This window comes from Neltuma alba, unplaced genomic scaffold (assembly GCF_004799145.2).
Source record: "Neltuma alba isolate B1F8T4 unplaced genomic scaffold, ASM479914v2 tig00008047_pilon, whole genome shotgun sequence".
In the NCBI taxonomy this organism is placed as follows: domain Eukaryota; kingdom Viridiplantae; phylum Streptophyta; class Magnoliopsida; order Fabales; family Fabaceae; genus Neltuma; species Neltuma alba.
The window spans coordinates 29,069-53,131 of NW_021634935.1; the positions used below are offsets into that span (position 1 = coordinate 29,069).

The 24,063-nt window shown below is 36.1% G+C and overlaps 1 protein-coding gene across 1 annotated transcript; it reads left to right on the forward strand.

Moving 5' to 3' along the window:
• The first annotated feature begins 502 nt into the window (after positions 1 to 502).
• On the forward strand, positions 503 to 22,527 carry LOC114753653 (DNA mismatch repair protein MLH1-like). Its single transcript, XM_028942354.1, has 16 exons — positions 503 to 820; positions 1,017 to 1,189; positions 1,394 to 1,466; positions 9,532 to 9,666; positions 9,777 to 9,987; positions 10,909 to 11,057; positions 12,040 to 12,138; positions 12,840 to 12,909; positions 13,010 to 13,145; positions 13,692 to 13,786; positions 13,861 to 13,969; positions 14,637 to 14,802; positions 16,817 to 16,978; positions 17,693 to 17,858; positions 21,022 to 21,185; positions 22,241 to 22,527. The coding sequence occupies exons 1-16, from the start codon at positions 563 to 565 to the stop codon at positions 22,283 to 22,285; spliced, it is 2,211 nt and encodes a 736-aa protein (XP_028798187.1). The 5' UTR covers positions 503 to 562; the 3' UTR covers positions 22,286 to 22,527.
• The last annotated feature ends 1,536 nt before the right edge of the window (positions 22,528 to 24,063 follow it).

Consider the following 24,063-nt stretch of genomic DNA (forward strand, 5'->3'; position numbering starts at 1 on the left):
TTAGAAAATTGAAAATTATATAATAAAATTGAAGATTTAAACTGAAATTATGCATAAAGCCAATTGATACAATCGGTAATACTAATTTTACATGTCATGATAACGGTTGTCTTGAGTGCATTTTGAAAAAAGTTCTCTATTTTTTTCATTTTAGATACTCCTCCGGTTTTTAATATAAGACCCATTTAACTAATTTGATTAGATTAAAGAAGTTAGGTAACTTAGTTAATTATAAGAAATATGACACGTTTTTCCTAAAATACCATAATTATCTTTTTTAATACACCTCTCATCTTTTATTTGATTATGGTTGAGGGAGTATCATATGGGTAATTTAGAAAAAAAATTAATAAATATGATAAATGGGTCTTATATTTAGAACCAAAACCAACTCAATAATTAGGTGTTATATTAAGCACAAAAGAGTTTTTTTTTTTTGTTCATTTTTTTAATTCCTGCTTTGACGTTACCATTCTTTTGCGCGGGTTTCCAACCGAGGCCCTTCTTCTACCCGCTGCGAACACTGAACTGAAACTGAACTGAACTGAACAAGCCAATAACCATGGAATCGCGAGCCAGTGATGAGCCCTTGCCAATGGACGTTGAACTGCAGCTGCCTAAAGAGCCTCCCAAAATTCACCGCCTCGACCAGTCTGTCGTCAATCGAATCGCCGCCGGTGAGGTCATCCAACGCCCTGTCTCCGCCGTCAAGGAGCTTGTCGAGAACAGCATTGACGCTAACTCTTCCTCCATAAACGTCACCATTAAGGACGGAGGCCTCAAACTCATTCAAGTCTCCGATGATGGCCATGGAATTCGAGTCGGTTGTTTAGCCCCTTTTCTTTTCTTACGTCATTTTGGGATAATCAGCTCTTTGAACTAGCAATCTCTTCTCGCTTATTGTGCCTAACTAGGAATATTTTGTTTAAAACTTAGCTGTTCTTGGTTTAATGATAGATACTGCCTTTCTTTTAAATATATTTTTGTGTGCTTACTTTGGCATTGTGTTCCTGTAGTATGAGGACCTGAGCATACTGTGTGAGAGGCATACAACATCAAAGTTGTCTTCATTTGAGGATTTATGGTCCATTAAATCAATGGGATTTAGGGGAGAGGCTTTGGCAAGCATGACGTATGTTGGCCATGTTACAGTCACTACCATCACCAAAGGGCAGTTGCATGGTTACAGGTGAACAACAGTTTAATATGATTATGTGAATAAGACAAATGTGGAAAAATCCAAAGTATTATGTTTTGCACTGGTTTGTGGTTTGAAGACGTTAAGAGTTTTGCTCGCATAGCCAGTCAGTTGTGATTTTAATATCTTTTCTACTTTGGTGATCCAACTGAAGTATACAACTTTTTGTTGACCTGTTCTGAATATTCGGTTCAGGGTATCATATAGAGATGGCGTTATGGAGCATGAACCAAAAGCATGCGCTGCTGTAAAAGGAACCCAGATAATGGTATGAACAAGTCTTTTTGCTGTGCTGGCATGAATGACAAAGGAGTCTTTTTCCTAAAGTAGTGCGAAGTTTTCTTTTTTGCTTGGAATCACATACAGAATTCAACTGAAGACCCTGAACAGAAAAAAAAAAAAATGCTGAATACAAAGATCAGTCTGATTAAATATGTAGAATTTTGCGTTTTATTTCCAATTTAATATAGCTACGTAATATATATGTATGTAGTTGTACATAAATATTTTGCTATTTATGAGTCTTTTTGCGCCTTCTCTTTTCACCTAGGTTTTTTATTAAAAAATTTTCACCAGACTCATTTTGTCCCCAAAATGAAAGAAGAATTTATTGATGATATGAGTGATCACTACAGAAAGGAACAAAAACAATAGACAAGAGGCCCTCTGTTATGTAATTTGAGAAAGAAGAGGAAAGAGAGGGAAAGAGTAGGGAAAGCAGAGAGAGACGAGAGAGAGGGAGTCGAGAGATACTGAGAATTCAGAATGGATTCGATATTCACTGGAAACAAACATCACACGTACAATTGATTTAGGAACCCCTTTATATAGGTTAGCTCCCAACGGCTAATTCTGTACGGAATCACTGAACTAACTAACTGTAACTAACTACTTCTTATATTTTTAATATAACAATGCCCCCCCTTCAAAAGATCCTTGCCCTCAAGGATCAATAATCTGAAAATCTGGAAATTGGTTCTGTAAACCGAATAATGATACCCAAGTTGCCTCTTCACCAGGAAGTCCCTTCCATTGAACGAGAACCTCTGTAATAATCCTTCTTTTCTTTCTACCAACCCTCTTGTTTAATATTTTTTCTGGATATAGAGTGGTAGGGACTGCTGGCCAGTCAATAGGTGGATGTCTCTGCTTAACACTTGGGTCTGGACAGAGTTTAAGCATTGAGACATGGAATGTAGGATGAATTCTGGATTCAGAGGGTAATTCCAGACGGTAAGCAACAGCACCAACCTTCTTCAGAATTCTGTAGGGACCAAAGAATCTAGGAGCTAGCTTTTGAGAGCTTCTAGTTGCAGCTGAAATTTGCCTATAAGGTTGCAATTTAAGAAAAACCCATTGGCCTTCTTGAAACTCCCTATCTGAACGCTAGTCTGCCCTTTGCTTCATAGTATTAGCAGCCTTGTGTAGGTGATGCTTTAGGACAGCTACCATTCTTTTCCTAGCTTCAAAGCTTCTGTCAATAGCTTCAACCACAGCAGCTCTAGGGATGTAGGGAACATAAATTGGAGGTTTCTGCCCATACAACAACTCGTGGGGTGTAATTTTAGTAGAAGTGTGAAAGTTAGTGTTGTACCACCATTCTGCTAAAGATACCCAAGAACTCCACTCCTTAGGGCTTTCCCAACACATACAACGTAAGTAGGCCTCTAAGCATCTGTTTAAGACCTCTGTTTGACCATCACTTTGAGGATGGTAGGCCGATGTAAGCTTTTGTTCTACCTTTAAGACCTTGAGGAATTCTTTCCAAAAGTTGCTGATGAAAATTGGGTCCCTATCACTTATGATTTCAACAGGGGCTCCATGTAACTTATACACTTGGTCTAGGAAACATTGAGCAAGAGTAGATGCTGTATAGGGATGAGAGAGGGGAATAAAATGGGCATATTTAGTCATTCTGTCCACCATAACCCAAATAACGTCCTTATTTCCAGATTTGGGTAAACCCTCAATGAAATCCATTGAAACACTTTCCCAAACCTTGCTAGGGACAGGTAGGGGCTGCAATAAGCCTGGAGATGCAGTAGTCTCATATTTACAGCGAGCACAAGTATCACAACCCTTAACAAAGTCCTGCACATCCTTATGCAGATGTTTCCACCAAAACAGTCCCTTAACTCGTTGATAGGTGGCTTGAATTCCTGAATGATCCCCTTGTGGACTAGCATGAAGCCACTCCAATAATTTCTGCCTTAGTGAAGCATCATTTCCCATTGGAAGTTTGTCTTTTCTCCTTAAGTAAGTGCCATCCCACGTGTATTTTCCAAGAGCAGACCCCTTCCTCTCAATTTCAGAAATAATGGCAGCCAAATCAGCATCATTCTTCCAACTTTCCTAAATCTGATTCATTAATTCTGGAGAAGTAGTGTCAAGGGACATTTGTAACAGCTGTGAACTAGGTAGTCTTGACAAGGCATCAGCTACCGAGTTATCATTCCCCTTCTTGTACTGAATCTCATAATCATACCCCATCAATTTAGCTATCTAGTACATTTGAAAAGGGGTCTTTAGCTTCTGTCCAAGCAAATATTTAAGACTTTGCTGGTCTGTTCTGATTACAAATTTGGTTCTTTCTAGATATTGGTGCCAATGTTCCACTACTTGCACCACCGCCAGCAATTCCTTCTCATAGATAGAAAGATGGAGATGCTTGGGAGCCAAAGCTTTGCTGAAAAAAGCTATTGGTTGGCCTTGTTGCATAAGAACAGCACCTATACCCAAGCCACATGCATCGGTTTCCACAACAAATGGCTTAGAAAAGTCTGGTAGAGCAAGAACAGAGGCTGTAACTAGGGCATTTTTCAGCTTGTTGAAAGCTGTAGTGGCAGATTCATCCCACTTAAACCCATTTTTCTTGAGAAGTTGAGTTAGGGGCTTAGCCAACCCTCCATACCCCTTAATAAATCGCCTATAATAGCCAGCCAAGCCTAGGAAAGCCCTTAGTTGCTTAATAGACTGAGGAATAGGCCAATCAGCAACTGCTTGAATTTTTTTAGGATCTGTAGAAACTTTTCCATGGCTTATAATGTGTCCCAAGTACTCGACATTCTTGGCAGCAAAGGTGCACTTGGATTTCTTCACAAAATAGTGGTGTTTCCTTAAGATTTTGAAGGCTTGAATCAGGTGCTCCACGTGATCTGTCAAGGAAGAACTATAAATCAGTATATCATCAAAGAAAACCAAAATAAACTTTCTTAAAAATGGTTTAAAAATACTGTTCATAGCTCCCTGAAACGTTGCAGGGGCATTAGTCAATCCAAATGGCATTACTAGCCACTCATAATGCCCTGCATGAGTTTTAAATGCAGTTTTCTCTACATCTTCAGGTACCATTCTGATTTGGTGGTACCCAGCTCTTAGATCCAGTTTAGTGAACCACTTGGCAGCCTGTAATTCATCAAGTAAATCCTCAATGAGAGGGATTGGGTATTGGTTTTTTTATAGTTTTCTTGTTCAGCTCCCTATAGTCAATGCACATTCTCCATGTGTCATCCTTTTTCTTAACCAAAACAATGGGTGCTGAAAAAGGTGATGAGCTGTCTTGTATAACCCCATTCTGTAACAATTCCCCAACTAATTTTTCAATGACATCCTTTTGGGCTGAAGGGTATCTATAAGGTTTTAAGCTTATAGGGTCAGCTCCTTTCTGCAAAACAATGGGGTGGTTATGACCCTTTCTCAATGGAGGAAGACCTTTTGGCTCCTCAAATAGGTCAGCAAAATCATTTAGAGCCTCTTGTACTTCCTGTGGGACCCTTTCTCTGCTACTTCTTGAATTGAAAGACACTGCTGCAATTGCTGCCCTTGTGGTTGCAGCAAGTGAATCAAGAACATTTGCTGCTCTTGATCCTTCTTGTAACCCAACTTTTTAGGTGGCACTATCATCATTGAATTAGGAGGGGTAGCTTGAAGTTTACACAGCTGCCCATTGTACTAGAAATGCATAGTGAGGGTCTCATACTCCCAGAAAGCACTCTTAATAGTTTTAAGCCACTTTAGACCCAAAACAATATCATAGGTCTGTAGTTCTATGATTCTCAAATCACATGTAAAGTCCATGCCCTACATACGCCATCTAAAACCATGCCAAATTCCATGCACCTTCAATCTCCTACCTCCTGCAACCTGAACAAAAGAAAAATCAGTACCACTTTCCTTCCATCCTAATTTTTGAGCAAGGTTAAAATCTAGGAAATCATGAGTACTCCCATTATCAATTAGAACTTGAATACTCCTTTTGCCCACAAATCCTTGAATCCTCATGGCATCCGTGCTGTCAATCCCTTTAATTGCATGAAGGGATATAAGTGGCATAGAATCATCATCTTCCTCTGGTTCATTTTCCTCATAACCACTAATCTCCATTGGTTCTTCCATCTCAATGAAGTGGAGCTGCATTTTCTGTCGCTGAGGACACTTATGGTCCCTTGAGAATTTCTCATGGCAGTAGAAGCATAGGTTCTTAGCCTTATGATCAGCTTCTTCTTCAGCCGTGAGGATCTTGGAATTCTTGTAAAAATTCTTGGAAGTACCATTAGTATTCTTCTGCACAGCAATGGCTAACTTATCCTTTCTCTGGGTGTTGCCATTGAGTAATGCATTCTTATACGGTGCTGGGTTTGCAAGAGAGATGGCAGACACTGATGAACCGGGGACTACATATCTGGCTCCTTTTTCCCCTGACTTCTTGTCCCTAATTCGGTCATTGGTAATTTCCTGCATACGGGCAAGGCTTTTAGCCTCTCTGATTGTTCTGGGCCTAAACATTCTAACAGGTCCAGATATTTCTTCCCGTATCAAAGAAAGATACACGTCAACCAGCAAGTCTTCGGCCAAGTCAAATATAGAAGAACAAAGATCGAACTCCGCGTTAAATTCGGCCAGAGTCCCCAGTTGTCACAGACGAAGAAGGTCGCCCATCGGAGACTCGTACGTGGGACCGAAACAATCCTTTAATTCTGCGACGTAATCTTCCCAAGCTGGCAGAGCTCCTTGCCATCGCCGTTCGCACGCAATATGCCATCGGAACGCGTCTTCATCGAGGTGTAGGCTCGCCATTTTCACTTTCGCATCCTCGGGCGTATTATCCAACTCAAAATACTGTTCACAGTATAGGACCCAGGTGACGACGTACTGACGAGAGAATTTCGGAAAATCCATTTGAGTGAACTGCATCTACCGAGGTCGCGCCGCATTGTAGTTTCGTATTTCTTGGTTTCGATTCAAGATTCTGGGTTGCTCGCGATTTTCATTCTGGGTTGCCACCAACAATCGAATGTCCTCCATGCTTCGCGCCAGAACTTGAAGTTGATCAGTGACTCCATTGACCGTTTCCTGTAGCGTCGAGACGGAGCCCAGTTGATCTTCGATCACTTGTAAGCGTTTGTCTAATGCTCTGTTGTTTACCATTGTTCTGGTTTCTGGCATATGGTGTGGAGTCGCAGTGGGTAGGCCGAGAGTCGAATGCTCTGGTACCAATTGTTATGTAATTTGAGAAAGAAGAGGAAAGAGAGGGAAAGAGTAGGGAAAGCAGAGAGAGACGAGAGAGAGGGAGTCGAGAGATACTGAGAATTCAGAATGGATTCGATATTCACTGGAAACAAACATCACACGTACAATTGATTTAGGAACCCCTTTATATAGGTTAGCTCCCAACGGCTAATTCTGTACGGAATCACTGAACTAACTAACTGTAACTAACTACTTCTTATATTTTTAATATAACACCCTCCCCTAGCAAGAGAATGGACTAAAAGAAAACAAGCTAGACTGTTGAATTGAAATTAGCCGTCCAATCCCTTTGAAGACCCAATAGGAACTTCATGTAAACAAAATATCTTTCATATAAATCGTGTAACCTTGTCAATTTATGCTGTTTCTGAAACTTTATGTTAACTATGTCTGGGTTTGTTGTATGCTATACAAGACAATTAATGAGCTGTCCAATCCCTTTGAAGACCCAATAGGATAAGGTTTGATATTCATAATTCTTTTGTTTGTTTGTTTGATGATGCACGTCATCACAATAAATAAGATGAAAACTATTTTGAGAAGAATATACTTTTAAAAGAATATATCTATACAAATTCTGTTATTATGTTATTGCTTAGTGAAATTAAAGTCCTTCTATCATTCCAAAAGAAGAAAAGCAAAATTAAAAAATAGGCCAGATAGAGTATGGGTCTTGCTTGGTTTTGCATTAAGTTTCATTTTAAAGTTGGGTTTTCAAGTTGGGCTGGTTATTGAAGTTAATATAGCCTTTTTAATTTTTGTAATTATCCAATCTTTTGAAAGAAAATCCAATATAACCTCTGATTTTTTCTAAAAAGTATGTCCCTATAAAAGTACATTGTGCTTTGTAAAAAAAAAATTTTTTTTTTTGGAATGCTCTTATGAATTATTTTCAAAAATAATTGCATCCTACTAAGCTTAATTGGTCAACATAAGATATTTGGGGAACAGAGATGAAGATATTGACATGGCTGTGTGGTTATGTAAGAAAATGTGAGATTCATAATGATCATATATGAGGAAGAGTTGGCATAACATATCTATTGAGGATCAGGAGAGATTGGTAGAAAATTGTCTAAGATTGTCTGGATATGTACAAAGAAGGCCAAAGGAGGTGCTAGTGAGAAGGATTGAATATATGATTTTGAGTCATGTGAAGAGCGGTATAGGAAGGCCAAAAGAACACTTAATCTCTAGTCAACGTTATATATAAAGAACCAACTCCATCTAATGAGATAAGCTTGTTGTTGTTGGTTACGCAATGTTTGACCTTGGCCTTATCAATTTTTTCTTGTTCTGCCTCCTTTATTTGACATCTCTTCAATGGGATATTTGGAAGGATAAATGATAGGATATCATGAGGCATTTATTTTATGTTTGAGCAGTTCATTGTTATGACTTTATTTTGTTTTCCATTAGTCTTTTTAATCCTTTCTTTTACTTGAAGTTTAAGTAAGTTATTATTTTATTTAGGTTTAAGTTACTATTATATAATAATAATAATAATAACAATAATAATAATTACTACTTTGGGCTCTACAAATGGCCCTACGGTTATTCTTACTGGAGACTTTCTTGATGAGTTGACTATTGAGATTGGCCATTTGCCATCTGCTTTTCCCCCATTCCTCCCTTTCTCTTGTTCAATACCTTGTTCATTGGAAAGGTTTTCCACATTTGGATGCTAGTTATATCATGCCCAATGGGAGTCCTATCCTCAGTCCTCTTCACCTCTGCCATCTATTATGTTGCTTGTCATTGTGGTCATGGATGGTTATCTTGTTCATCATTTGCATGGTCCCTTCCGTCATTATCTTGTTTGCTGGAAGGGTTTCTGCTAATTTCAAAAGAGTTCCCTGCTTGCTTCTTGCCTTATTAGAGTTGTGTAAGTTTTCTTCTCCGGGGGGGAGCTTAAGTGGGGAAGAATTGATTAGATATCAGGAAAGATGAACGAAGTGATATCACAAAGGACTGATTTAATGTTTTAGTAATTTATTATTATGGCTTTAATTTATTTTCTTCTGGGTTTTCTTGGATTGTTCCCTATTTTATGTTTTCTTTTGCTAGAAGTTTAAGTTAGGTTTTATTGTATTTCATTTAGGTTAAGCTAATACTATTTTAGTAATTATACTTACAACTTCATAAATAGCCCTGATGTTATTCTTGTTGGAGACCTTGTGGATGATTCTCTACTCTACTCTCCTTTATTTCTTCTATTCTTCCCCTTTTTGTTTATTCTTGCCATTTGTCCTATATTACTTATATAGCAAAATCTTATTTCGTCTAATCCTACTAAAAAAGCTTCATTATGAAGCACATTGTTTTGATGTGTGATAGGGGCTTGATGAATTATCTAATACATTACTCACACCAATCAAGCGATAAATTGGAATATATAGCGTTAGTTTATACTATCACCTTAATAAAGAATGCTATATGGTTTCCTACGAGACTAGCTTCTATGGAGGAATTTTGATGGCTAATTCAGATCAAAACACTCTTGTTTCCTGTGTTTATTTTTTTTCAAAAATGCCTATGAATCCTGGTACGTCTTCTCCCATTTGAATCTAGTTTCAGATGAAGTCATGCAAGGGAAGAAGCTCAGTAAATTGGTCCTTGGATGTCCTTGCCTTTGTTTAAATGCCTGCATTTCTTGTGTTATCCTTACTCGCTAATTGCTTAGTTTTAAAGATTATTGGCTTTATTAGTCTCCATGTAACTAAATTGTCTTCAGAAAATATACTCTAAATATGATGTTAGACTTATTTTTCTGTGAGTTGAAATTCTTGTCTTATTGTTACAAGGTTGAGAACTTATTCTATAATATGGCTGCAAGGAGGAAGACATTACAAAATTCTGCAGATGACTATTCAAAGATTGTAGACTTGATTAGTCGTTTTGCCATACATCACATAAATGTTGGTTTCTCTTGCAGAAAGGTTGGTGTCTAGCGTGGTAAACCTGCTCTTTGCCTCTTTGGATTCTTTGGCCCCATATCATGTTCTTGATACTAAATTTCTTTCTACAATTTGCCTCTTGTTGCACTCAGCATGGAGCTATGAGAGCTGATGTACACACAGTTGCTACATCATCAAGGCTTGATGCCATTGGATCTGTTTATGGTGTTTCAGTTGCTCGCAATTTGATGGAAATTGAAGCTTCAAATGATGATCCATCTGGCTCACCTTTTGAGATGCACGGTTTTATCTCTAATGCAGATTATGCTGCCAAGAAGATCACAATGGTTCTTTTCATCAATGGTATGTGTTTGTGTGCACAGGCGCGTGTGATTAATATGTAATTTTATATTTAGCTTCCTTTGTGTCTTTTGCTTTTAGTATAAAAAAATTTAATACTGTAGAAATTCATGGTTTTATTTGAACTTGAGATAATTGAATGAAAATAGTCAAATGTATACGGGAAAGGCAGCAGCAAACCTTACCACTCAAATCCCAACAAAAGATAATGATCAGGCTTATAGCTAACCGTAAAATATCTGAAGACTTCTTATAAGTAGGACTCCTATTTTCAGAAATATTTTGCCCGCCAAAAGAAAAAGAATTATCTTTATCTAAAGTGGGGGAGAAAAGGAATGGACATCAATCAGAACATATTTTTAAAATTGATGACAGGATGTGTTATTGCCCCTTAACCTTTATCTTTGCTATTGCTGTAACCAGAGACATGAATATCTTTTACACTGCAACCAAATTCCTGAGGACCCCCCCCCCCCCCAAAAAAAAAAAAGGGGGAAAAAACCTTTCTATCCTCGGGGCTTAATAGAAACAGCTTATTGCTTAACCTACTAGACTTCCTGTTTGCATTCCTTTAATCTTGGGACTAACCTTCTTGTCAAGCAACAGTTTTGGAATGCAGCACATGATGCTATGACGTTGTGCTGTCTTTCTGATGTAGTGAGCTTTTCCTCCTACGTGCTTTCTTCATGGCACTGTCAAGGAATTGTATTTGATTGATATACCAAGAGATTGGACTGAGAGCCCTCTGCTTCCCCCCCCCCCCCCACATAAATTATTCCATGCTTAAAAAGGATATCTTATCATTTACATTGGAAATCTTCTTCTTCTTCTTTTTTTCTTGTTTTTTTTTTTGTTTTTTAAATTTCAGCTTCCTTTTGTCTAAAATACTATATAGGTTCTAATGAAATTTTTCTTGTTCCTCAGATCGATTGGTTGAGTGTTCTGCATTGAAGAGAGCAATTGAAGTTGTTTATTCAGCAACATTGCCCAAAGCTTCTAAACCGTTTATATACATGACAATTGTAGTACCTCCTGAGAATGTTGATGTAAATGTGCATCCAACAAAGAGAGAGGTAAATAGTACAAACCTAATTAAAATATGCATGTCGGTATCTCTTTATAATTCTTGCTGACCGTAATTACTATTTAAAGAAAATTGATTGGAAAGAGAGTTAGAGAAGTTTTATTCTTTTTGAACAAATGTCGTGATATTTTATGAACATGGGTGAGGCCTCTATTTATGGGCCTAAGTAAAGAACAAGTTTCCAAGAAAGTCCCTAACACTAAAAGGAATATACAACAAAATATCCTTAAGAAGTCCTTTTAACTGCATACCTTCACAGGTTCCATGAGTCATAGCTCTAATTGGCCTTGGCGGGAGGCCCAATGCAATCAGCATTTAGAAGCACACACCTCTATGCATCTTTTGGTACTTCTCCTGGAAAACAACCCATTCTTGGTGTCCTTTTTTAATATTCGAGAATGTGATTTATTGCCTCTACATGCTATTCAGTAGGGTAATTCCATGAATTAGCTTGGGACACTCAATGCAAAGCTAGTACCAGGTTGGGTATGGAAAAATATATTAATTTCCCTACTAATCTTTGATGCATCGCTTTATCAACTTAACAAGAATCTTCCCCCATTATTTTTTTCAGGGGATCCATAGGTTTATTAGCAAGGCTACATCCGAGCATTTTTATTTATAATGCCTTTGGTTTTTTCCTTTTTTTTCCCCATCCGACATTGCAGAAACATAAATCCCTTAGAATCTCTAGCCCTAGCTCTGGTACCACGTTGTATTCTGTTTTTTTTTTTTTGGGGGGGGGGGTGTTGTATATATTCCATTGATATGAGAGATAGGGTACACCAAATACACACATACATGCAAATAGTTTATGTTTCTTTTAAATTGGTAACTTCATGTTCTTCCCTTATTGCTAGCAACATTTTACATGTAGCTCTTGGAATGTATTTTCAATATTTAGTGGGATTTGCAACATTTCATTTGCGAGTTCGTTGTTATTAAAATTTTTTTTTTTTTGGGGCATACAGGTAAGCCTTTTAAATCAGGAAGTTATCCTTGAGAAGATACAGACATTGGTTGAATCAAGGTTAAGAAGCTCAAATGATGCACGAACATTTCAAGAAGAGGTATGTCTCAGGGCACAGAACTCTAGATTTGAGACACTTCTTGGAATATCAGTAATATCTGCTTCTTTTGTACATGATGAGTGGTAGTTGCTTCTTTGAACTTTGTGGAAATAGATTTATGCAAATATCAATAACTTTTTCCCATTTTCTAGTGATGTGTTTTCAGTGTTGTTTCAAGTGGGGTTTTTACTCATGGTTACCTGTGCTGGTTTACTGGGACTGGCAGCTTAATTTGTTAGAGATTATTTCATGTCAAAATTTTCTAGTATTATTCATTTGTTATTCTTGTTCATGTTTTTAAATTTACAAGAGGATTGATAATTTAGGGGAGCATTCTCTTTACCAATGCTTGTTAAAGATTCACATTGGAATGTAGGATCAACCGCAGTTCTTTCTATTTGGTACTGCTTTATTTCACTAAATGATTTGGGGCTAGTTTATATTTCTTTTATTGTGGAACTGTAGCTTGAAGTTTTGAAAATTGTCTTGAAGTAACTTTGACCAGGATCTAAAGCTTAGATTCTGCATCTTTTTTTTTTTTTTTTTCCTTTTTGAGTTTAATTTTCTTGTATTACTTTTGTTGCTAAATTTTTTCTTCAAATTCTTAAATTATGAGTGAAATTTTTTATCTGTTTCATGATGTTCTGCTCTATTAATGCTGCTTAACTCATGAAATTTGATTTTATTCTATCTTGCGACAGACAACTGAACCATCCTCTTCTTGTTACGTGAAACCATGCAAGGAGGCTAACCTCAGCCCCTTGGTGTTAGGTATTGCAAAATTGCTTTTCCTTATTTGTGTTCCATTTTTTTTTGTTTTAGTCTCTGAACATTCTTCATTTAGCATATGATATTTGTTTATTAATCACAGGTTCAAAATCACAGAAAATTCCAGTACATAAAATGGTTCGAACAGATTCATTGAATCCTTTTGGAAGATTGCATGCTTACATGGACACCCAGCCAATTGGACATCTTGACAAGAGTGCTAGCTTGACTGCAGTGAGGTGATTTTTATTTGCTTCCTGTTCTTTTTTCTGCTTATCAAGATAATCCGAACCTTTTTTTTTTTTTGCAAAAGATAATCCCAACTTTGACGGTGTCAGAGGGGCCCATGACAGAAGAGGCTAAAGTGGAAAAGGTCCCACTAATGGAGAGAATAGTGGAGAGATGGTTATCTAGCATTCTAGGGTTGCCAGTTGTGTGCCCTTGTGAGAGATAGACGGGAACCGTGGTGGCTATGGAGAGCTCCTGACCTCTCAAATGTTCTGAAGAGTTTCATTTCAGGAATTTTGTTTCTGTTTTCCTTGCATTGGAATCCCTGCAACTAGTCCTAGTTAGCTATTTCTATACATTTTCCTCTTCCATCTCCCCATTGAAGAGGTTGTAGATGACTGGTATTGTGGTTAACGGGCAATAAAACTACCAGTTCCATCAATGCTATATTTGAATGCTAAAATTATAAAGTCTTTAGATAATTCTATAACAGATTAAAACTTACGAAGTGCTTTGTTCTTAAATAAATAAGTTGCTGTGCCTGTATCCCTTGTCAGGTCCTCAGTTAGACAAAGAAGGTACCCAAATGATTCTTCAGGCTGCGTCACTGTTCAGCAGCTTCTTGATGAGATCAATAGCAGTTGTCACTCTGGTACTATTCTTTCATGACTCTCTCTGATGATTTCTTCTCACGAGGTTCACTAATATGGTAGACATTCTTTGAAGGTTTGCTTGATATTGTAAGGCACTGCACATATATTGGAATGGCAGATGATGTTTTTGCATTGCTTCAGCATAACACTCATCTCTATCTTGCCAATGTGGTAAACCTGAGGTAGATATTTTTCTGTTTCTGGTTTATGCTAAGAAGCTGTTTATGCTTCATTTCTTTCCCTCATGAAAAAACACAATCACTACTGTTTTCAGCTTTTGAACATTAAAAATCAGTCATGCCATGGGAATTGGTGCCATAGGTTAAATTTTGTTTCCCTCTTAAAAGCACAATCACTACGGGTCTTTAGGGGACTTTTCTTTTGTCCTTAGTCAGCCATCAGATTGCTAGCATCTATGTTCTGTCACTTTTATATTAAAGCTTGCAAGAGAGAAATAGTATGGTTTGTAAACTGAAAGGAATTGCCAACATGGTATTCCCAGCTATATAATAAAAAAACCTAGTCAGCTTGTTTGGTGATGCTGTCCTGCATAGACGAGGCTGATCTTTTTCCTTGGGAGATTAGTGGGGATGTGGATCTGAGAGACTTTATTATCTGTTTTCTCAAGTATCTTGCCTTCTTTCTCGAGAAGTATGGAGATGTAATATTGTATTTATATATGGGTCCCCCCCCCCCCCCCCCGGGTTTCTTTTGCTTTCTTTTCACCTGTAACTCATGACTGTTTCATGTGGTTCTTTTTACAGCTTGTGAAAGAGCCTACGCATAAATATGTTACATGTTCTACAATTTTTTTGTTTATATTTTTGTTTTGTATTATTACACTTTCAGCAAAGAACTTATGTATCAGCAAGTTCTGAGTCGGTTAGAACATTTCAATGCTATTCAACTAAGTGATCCAGCTCCCTTGAAAGATTTGATTATGCTGGCTCTGAAGGAAGAGGATGTTGATCCAGAATCCATAGAGAATGATGCCTTTAAAGAGAAAGTTGCTGAAGTAATTTCCCTGCTTTTGGATTATGGTTATATTATAAATGTTATGCATTGCTTCTTCCATTATGACATTATGAGCGTATTGCTTAATTTAATTGAGTGAGATTAATTTAACTAAGTTATTGATCAAAGATCTTTCGATTAATAATCTATCCAAAGACTTGGTTATTGATAGAGCTTAATTGTATTGCACGATCCATATAGCTGGCTCCACATAATGGGATAAGACTGTTGTTGTCGTCTTGCTTAATTTAACTGTGCTAAGCTATGCATAGCAAGAACCTGTCCCCCCCCCCCCCCCCAACATATGAAGAAGCTGAATTCAAATATGAAAAAAGGCATTTCTCCCCCTTTGTTTGAAAGCTTGAAAACTTAAAATCTTGACAAAACTATCTATGCTCGAATATTGGAGAATAAAACCACTTCATTCTGGGTTTTTTTTTTTTTTAAGTGAAAAAAGTTTATTGATGAGAAGAGAGAATACAAAAAGGCAGAAGTAGATATAAAAAAAATCCTCCTTGAACAAATGGGAAAGCCAAAAAAAAAAAAAAAAGAACGTCAGGATTCAACAGTGTTTTCTGTGGAAACAAAGGAGTTTATGGGCTTATAATCACAAATCTTTATTGTCAGAATCGAAGACTTATTTCCTAGCTGTTAAGACATATCACTGAGTTTATGTTATTTCCCTTTCTAGAGCCCAGGATCTCGGTCTTTGACTGGGGGATGATTACCCATCATCTCTACCATTTAATATAATTGGATTTCCAGCTATCTTGTAGGAAATCCGATTCCTATTTATTGTTTCAGTATTGATGAATTATCTTCTCTGATGCTTATCAGATAAGCATAGCCCCATATATTTGTGAAACAATTACTACATAACAACGAACCATATTAAATAACTGATATATATATTCAAATTAAATATTGAGTAGGGAAAAAAAAATAGAATCTTTGTAAAATATGGTCAATGTTGCAACAGTCATTTTTCTTTGAAATTTTGTAGCACATTTTGAAGAAAAACAGATGACTAGGTCTGTAGCATTTCAGAGTTGAGAATAATATTTTGATGAAGAAATGCATAGATATATAAGGAAAGGAGACGAATCTCCTAATCAATCCAAACAAATAGCAATGGTCAATGTGGAATAAGTTGTGCTATGCTTCCAGCCTTTCATTTATTTCTTCCTAGTTTCACCATGGATTGATGTGTCCATCTGGTCCATGGACTCCATATATTGACCAATATTCTAAACGAAGTAATTTTGCAGGTTTAAGATTTCCTCTTTTGAAGTCTTTCTCAAGAAACGAGTGATGACATTTCTACTTTTGTCAAATAATTTGTTTAAATATTGTTGTAATCCCGAAGCTGTTCTATAAGCTTGAGATTCAATCTTCTTCTTCTTATTATTATTATTATTATTTTCAGTTTTCCAACTTAAGGCATCTTGAACTAAAACCATCATTATTGTTGTTATTCTTTAATTTTTATGAATAGTTGAATACTCAAGTGCTCTTGCTTTCTACAAGTTTAACCTTTATAACGTATATGAACTGATTTATATACTACAACAACAATAATGAGCCTTATCCCACTGGGTGGCATAATGGGGTCAGCTACAGGGATTGTATAGTACTATTGTACTCTATAAATAACTAAATCTTTGAATAAATTGTTAACTAATTGATAATATATATGACCTGATAAATATGTTTTTACCAAATTCCTTAAGAAGTGGCCGCCTGTTGCCTTTAGTTCTTGTAGTATTGACTCTTGTCTCGTGAGTATGTGTGGCTTTTAAGATGCAAATTTGCTTGCGCACTTCACTGTGCGTTGTCCTTGAATTCATCTGGTTATATTTGATTTTGAGCAGTTGTTTAATTCATGTAATCTTGTTTTGTCCACCATTGTGTGAGAATACTGTAATTATCTATACACAGATATCTCGTAAATTGCTGTCTTTATAGTCTTTATTTCTTACAATTTTGAGCCGCATTTCTTTTACACTTTTTTCCAGATGAACACAAATCTACTTAAACAGAAGGCTGACGTGCTGGAGTTTCATTTCTGCATTCATATTGACCAACATGGAAATTTATCTAGACTTCCTGTGATACTTGATCAGTATACTCCTGATATGGATCGCCTCCCTGAATTTGTGCTTTCTTTGGGAAACGATGTTAGTATTGTTTTATGCTTCTCTTGCCCTTCTGATCTGTTTTTGCCTTCTAAGCTTTGATTTCTGTTTCTCATTTGCATGTCTAGCTCATCATTAATTAAGTAACATGGACACTTAACACCAGTTCAGGGCATGATGCTGACATGGATTTTGTAATGCAACCTTGAACTGTCTGTTTCATAGACCCGTCATTACATTGTCAGCTATATTGTTACGCCGTAGTTAATACACTAAAGATGAAACTCACTTAGGATATTACATCTATGCAATACATTGGTTTAGTTCTGTTCATTTTCATTAAGATTTACTGACAAAGAAACATCTCTTTCCTGTTTCTCTTCCTCCCTCTTCCCCTATTGTTTTTAAATGATGGAGTTGGAGGACCTAGTTGGGGAAGAGGGAAGTAATATGCACTTATCAGATCTTGTGTGAACCATCTTTGGGAGGACATTGGAAGGATGGAACCCAAGCTGATGTTCGCCCAAACTTTATGGGCTGGGCCATAACTTGCAACCATGTGCACGTCAGCTGTGAAATAATCACCCAAGCTGATGTTCGCCCAAACTTTATGGGCTGGGCCGTAACTTGCAACCATGTGCACGTCAGCTGTGAAATAATCATGAATGCTTGATGTTTTTCCTTGTTCTTATGCTCCCTTTTTTTTTTTTTTTTTTGAAAGATTGTAGAATGTAATTTCCTTTTCTTGATAAGCAGGTTGACTGGAATGATGAAAAGAAGATGTTTCAAACAATTGCAGCAACTCTTGGAGATTTCTATGCAATGCATCCGCCCCTGTTGCCCAACCCTTCTGGTGAGGGATTGCGGTTTTACAAGAAGAGAAAATTAGGTTGTGCTGAGCAAAATCCTTGCAACACTACTGGTATGGATTGTATGGCTACAATTTGGGTTCCAAATATTTTGAATTTGGAGATTGATTTTAAATTCCTGAAGCTAGTTGACATGGATGCTTTTTTATTTGTATTTATTTTGGCTTTTTAATTAGCATTATCAATGTGGGAATTAAGGCTAATTTTTGTTTGCTTTGTTTGGATTTTTGTTATCCATGTCTTTGATGATCGCTGCAATTGTTTTGGTTTCTTAGTTTTGTTGAACTTCTAAACCACCATTCTTTTACAGTTTTCCTTTTATTTTCATTTTTGGTGCTGTATGACTGTTAACAATAGATTTGGGCAGCAGACGTCAATAAGTTAGGGGTTTAAAAATGTTAAACTTGGTCTTTGCGTAAGCTTGACAAATGTCTTTTCATTTAAGGTAGAAGAGAGAGAAAGAGAGTTCTTTCTTTATGGTGCTTAGCTATGGTATTGTTTATATATATATATATATATATATAGGGAATACAACTTCTATCTCCTCAGAAATAAGGAGTAGTTGGCTGAATTGTGTTATTAAGAGGCAGAAAGTAGAAACAAAGAAAATGAGAGAAGAAAATAGCACTCCTGGTTTTTATGGCCAGGTTCTCCCACTCCTTTCCAAGAAAATTATATGAATCCCTCTCAGCTGCCTCCTTCGATCATAAAATCACAAACAGCTGCTCTCTTACTCACCCACATGCACTACGAGATAGTTTGTTGTTTCTAGCTTGTTTCCCCTTATAATCCTTTGTGTTTTAGCCACCTCACCGTTAATTCTCATTATGGACAGCCCTTTTGTTTTCACGCATACACGTTACCCAATTCAGTATCTTTCCTTATGCTTCTCATATATACCTTTATGATGCTGGGTTCATTATTTCTTACCCCATGGAGTCTCTGCTTGTCCTCATGCTAAAAGTCGGTAATGCATTTTAATTACTTCCTAATCCTTCAACATACTGTGACATTGAGGCAGACCAAGCCACTTGATAAGAACTTCTTGTCCCTAGGTCATGGTTCACTTTTGCATTGCTTAAGGCTGCCCCTGCCGCTTCATTTCCTCGGGACAGGAAACAGGAGTGGATTGTGTTGAGAGTTGAGACAGGAGATACAGAATTTTTAAGTTGTTAAACATGGGACGCCTTATGAATGCGTGCTGCTAGGCAGTTTCCGCTTATAGGCTACCTTCACAAACCTTCCCACTATATTCTGGGAACCTGATCGGGGTGGTGATTCCCAAAAGATTTGGACATCTTTTCCTAAGACCATGGTAGACAACATAGGAAGGGAAGTGATTTATATAGGACTAAAACCTGTGGTCTAGAGATTTATCCCCATGTCTATAACCATAAGGCTAAAATGGTGATAGACATGTTAGGGTAGGTGTAGCCCGAGGTTTGGGTGGTGTTAGTAGGGGTGATGGCTACTTTTTTTGGGTTATAAGATCATCCTTTCTGCCAAGAGGTGAGGGGAGTTTAATCTTTAGGAAGTATCAGGTTGTATGAGGGATATGGGTTTAGCTTAAATCATTGTTTCCCCTGTAATCTAATTTAGTTATGAAGTAATAGTATTATCAACCTCAACTTTATTCCCACTCTCGTTGTCTATTTCTGGTTTTAGTCTTATTATCAACTTGTTATAATAGAGGGTTCTATCAGAACCATAACTCTTGGTGATAATTTCTCATTCTAGTTCTTGGCTAAAATCTCCAAATTGCAAGGCTTAAGATCAAGGTATACTGATAGAACCTGTTGAAACATGCGATAAACAGAACAGGATGCAGTTGGGCAGAATCAGTAAATGAAGAGGAAATCCTTAGGTTTTGATATTTAAATGACGAAGATATCAAACTAGTCGTACAAAATTTTCTCATTGTTTCTAGCCAAAACCTTGTTCCCCCAGTGCAAAGTCAACAGAAAAGACAGTCATAGAAAAACAAGGAACACTAACAGAACAGACGCACTGCACTGGCATCTGAAAGGTCAGAACTCTCCTCACCTACTCAGTTTACAGAAAGCATCAAATGACACTCCAACCCTCAGAAGAAAGGCTTCTAAAACCCAAAACGTTACCTAGACTTCTCCCAACCCAAACCATACCCCTTCGCAGCACTAATACATCACTAGGCCAGCACTTTCCCATACAACCAGGATCCGTGAAGAGATTTGCTACAAATTAAATATCTCAAATTGGGTCTCTCGCCATGAAAAGATTTGCTGCATCCACACCTCCTACAACAAAGGATAAGCTGCAGTTACACCTATTGTGGACCAAAATAGCTTCATATCTATAACTGACAGCATAGATTAGTATTCAAATATGATTTGACCTGTATCAAATTGTTACTCTTAAATTTCGAAATAAATTAATTGGGTTAATACAATTTTTTATCCCTCAAATTTGTCATCATTTTTGTTTTCGTTTTTCAAGTTTCAAACCTGAAGTTTTGGTTCCTTAAATTTCTTTCCTTTTATAACATTGGTCCCTATAATTTAATAAAAATTAGAATCATTTTGTCCCATGAGGGATAAAGACCCATGGTTTCAAACTCAAGAGACTAAAAAGAAAATTCGTGCAAAGTTAAAGGATCAAAGATTATATTAACTCAAATTAATTTTACGAGTTTAAACGCAAAATAAATAACAATGAAGGAGAAGTTTAAGAAATACATTTTCTTCAAGTTCTTTCTATCTAAAAAAAAAAAAAAAAATAACTTTAAATGCATGTTGCTTATGTTTTTGCTTCAATGGAAATTTGTGTATCTTTTTCTAATAAAGGGAAGGGTTGTGCAATTTGGACATCTCAATAATTCACCTGGATCATAATTTTTTGTCTTCTTTGGTCTTGTTTTGGTTCTTAGAGACCTTTTGAATTTATTATGCTAATATGCAATGCAGAAGTAGGGGGACTCGAAAAGTGAATGCACCATGGGCTGTGATAGAGCCAAATAAAAGTATAGATGGTTTGGTTTCTTAAATTGAAGAACCGGTTACTAAGTGGGGCACTCATGACATAATTAGATAATATGAAGTGTAATTTCTTTTTTCATAGTTCGGATGAGATACTGTGCTAGATTATAGTGACTTCCTATTTTATCTCTTTTTTTTTTTGGGATGGGGGGGGTCGTGGAAGATTTTAGTGACGTCTAGCCCCGGTGAGTTTCATGTTCAGGGAATGATGAGATATCGGAGAATGATGTTGATCATGAACTGCTATCTGAGGCAGAGCTTGCCTGGTCTCAGCGTGAATGGTCAATACAACATGTGCTGTTTCCATCTATGAGACTCTTCTTCAAACCTCCCGCTTCTATGGCTACTAATGGAACATTTGTTCAGGTAAATATATATTCGTAATGTGAACCTTTTAACATTTTTTTATGTGATGATATCACTGTATGAATTCGTAATTCTTCATTCAAATCTCATCTGTCTGATGGTTACATATGATGAAATCCTTACTTCTTATCTGCTTATGTATTTTGGTCATTCCATATATTTTACTGAAAGAAGTTACTAAAGATTACATGCACTAAATACCAATCAGTTTGTTAAATGAAATGATTTTCTTTTCCAGAAAAATTGTAAGGAAAAAAAGTTATCAATATCCGCCCAATTTCTTAAAACGAATTATTAAAGAGAGATAAAAAAATTTTCAATGATTACAAAGGCATAATAGACCTTGTAAAATAAGGAAGGAAAGGAAATGCCAAATGAAACGTTATAGAAGTGTTTGCATTATTATCTTGAACGAATTATGGAAGAGGGGGCCAAATCGAACTGGCTAGTCTTTTATATCTGCTAAAATTAGCAGCTACTGACTATTTATTAAATAAATACTTTTCATCCGAAACTTAGCAATTACAGGTATTTGTCATTTTTTATTCATTTTCCTAATTATTTATATCTTAGACGTTGGACGGAATCTTGGTAATTTGATTTTTAAGTGTTCAATTCTACGTATGTAAATATCTTTATAATCAATGTCAGAATTCTATGATGAAGAACCCAAGTGATTAGGACTTGCACCTTTGTTTCCTAATCAAATTAAGCTCTTGCACCAAGTGTAGTAGGCCTGTACTTAAACTCATCGGTCTAAACCAAAAAAAAAAAAAAAAGGCTCGTTAATGTCCATGTTAGAAATGTCATAAATTAATCTTGGATCTTCACCTGCCAGCTTAAGCAGTTGGGATGGAATAATTCTTTATGTGACTATAGGGGTTCTCTCAAACTTGCATTTCTGGAATTTGCTGTATATCTAGCCTTGTTAGTTTTTAACTGACAGCTAATAATAAGTTGCTACTCAATGAAGTTTGGGATAGATTCGGGATTATTCAAGGTTATATGTATCTCTTTTAATTTTTAATCCTTTTTAATTGTCGTTCCTTTTCCAGGTTGCTTCTTTGGAGAAGCTGTACAAGATTTTTGAAAGATGCTGAGCTCCCACACAGAATTTGATTAGGCTGAAGATGAATTGTTCTTCGGATAAAAATGCATTCTGGGCTTCTGGTTCTTCATTTTGGGGGGCTTCGAAGAATTACTTGGCCCAGTGATGTTGAATCACGTTGTTTCTTGTAAAAATATATCTGTATCTATAAGCAACTATGTCAAATCATCAATGGAGATATTTTTCCTTGGAAGATGATCATTGATACGAGCGGCAGCTTAGTATGGCTTGTAAACTGCAAACCAAAGGGGTTCAAAATTTCAGTTAGCCTCTATTACTACCATGTTGCTGTGAATGTGCTAAAGTTGCAATTGTTGGAATTTTGTAATTCCTCCTGAGTCATATCAACTGTTAGAATTGTTGGTGGAAATATTGAGCCTTGCATATTGTCGTGTATAAAACTGACTCTTGGTGGAGGGGCTAGAGGCATAAAATAGCAGCTGGAATATTTAGAAACCTGAATTTTTCCTTCAAACTTGAATATTTTTTATCAACAGGAAAATAATTATTTGAAGAAAAATGTAGTACAATTGTAGAAATTTGGTCAGATGCAGTTTATATATCTGGCATTTGAGTAACGGAGACTTAAATGTTGCATTATCTTAACCGAAAACAGAAAACTCATTTAAGCGGATGTGAAGTTTGAAAAGAAGGGTTGGGCCTACTTGTGGACCACTATATTTTTAAGAGTTTTGGTTTTAATTTCTATCATTTCATTATTTTTTCCCCTTTATTTTATGTCATTCAAAATGTTAGTCTTGTAAAATATCTGAATCTGAGTTCATTGACGGCAACTTTGTATACATCAAAGTATATATGGATCAAAACTAAAACTCACAAAATATAGGGACTCAAAACTAGAACTTATTAAGTATATAAAACAGACAATTTAAATGTCATGGTAGAGGACAAAGAAATCAAATTTTTCAGACATGTATTGGGTCGTTCTAACTTAAAAAATGAAGCAAATGGCAACTTTTCTCCAATTTTCCATATAGTTGTTTAGACATGAATGCTTCTCCATATCATTTTCATCTTAATTAATGTGTTTAAAATATTGGATAATACCTTCGGTCTTAATTAAAAGATCCTGTTTGTAGATTATATAATAAGGTTTGGGAAAATCTCTTAAAAAGACAGTTAAATAACCTTAATTCTTATTTAAGTCATTGAATTTGTCAAATCCCTAATCAGGTCATATGACCTAAAGAGAGATTTTAAAACTTTATGAAATAACTTTAATGCCCCTTTCATTAGATACTAAAAGAAAATTCTAAATTAGCATATTTCATTTTACAATTAACACATTTTAATTCTAAACTAACAACTTTCTATCTTTATAATACATTTACATGAAGTCTTTAATAAAATTTTATTTATTGCAATACAGCTTGAAAAATTAAGAAGTTCAATTATGCAATTAACAAATTTCAGTTCTAAATAATTAAAGCTTTATATCTTCATAATACACTAACAATAAATATTTGAATAAAATTCAATCACAATATAATCTTCAAAATTAACATGTTCTCTTTCACCATTGATACTTTTCGATTTTAAATTAACAACTTTTTATCTGCATAAAACACTTGCAATAAGTTTTTAGAAAAAACTTGATCATAATATAACTTTAAAAGTTAACATGTTATAATGTACAATTAACTCGTTTCAATTCTAAATTAACAATTTTTTGTCCCCATAACACACTTGCAGTAAAACTTGATCACTATACAATCTTGAAAATTAACACGTCAAATTACGTAGTTAACA

Coding starts and splice junctions, on each gene's coding strand:
- LOC114753653 (XM_028942354.1), top strand. CDS start 563: ATGGAATCGCGAGCCAGTGATGAGCCCTTGCCAATGGACGTTGAACTG. Junction 9,667..9,776: donor TTGGTTTCTCTTGCAGAAAG/GTTGGTGTCTAG, acceptor TGTTGCACTCAG/CATGGAGCTATGAGAGCTGA. Junction 17,859..21,021: donor AAATCCTTGCAACACTACTG/GTATGGATTGTA, acceptor TTTCATGTTCAG/GGAATGATGAGATATCGGAG.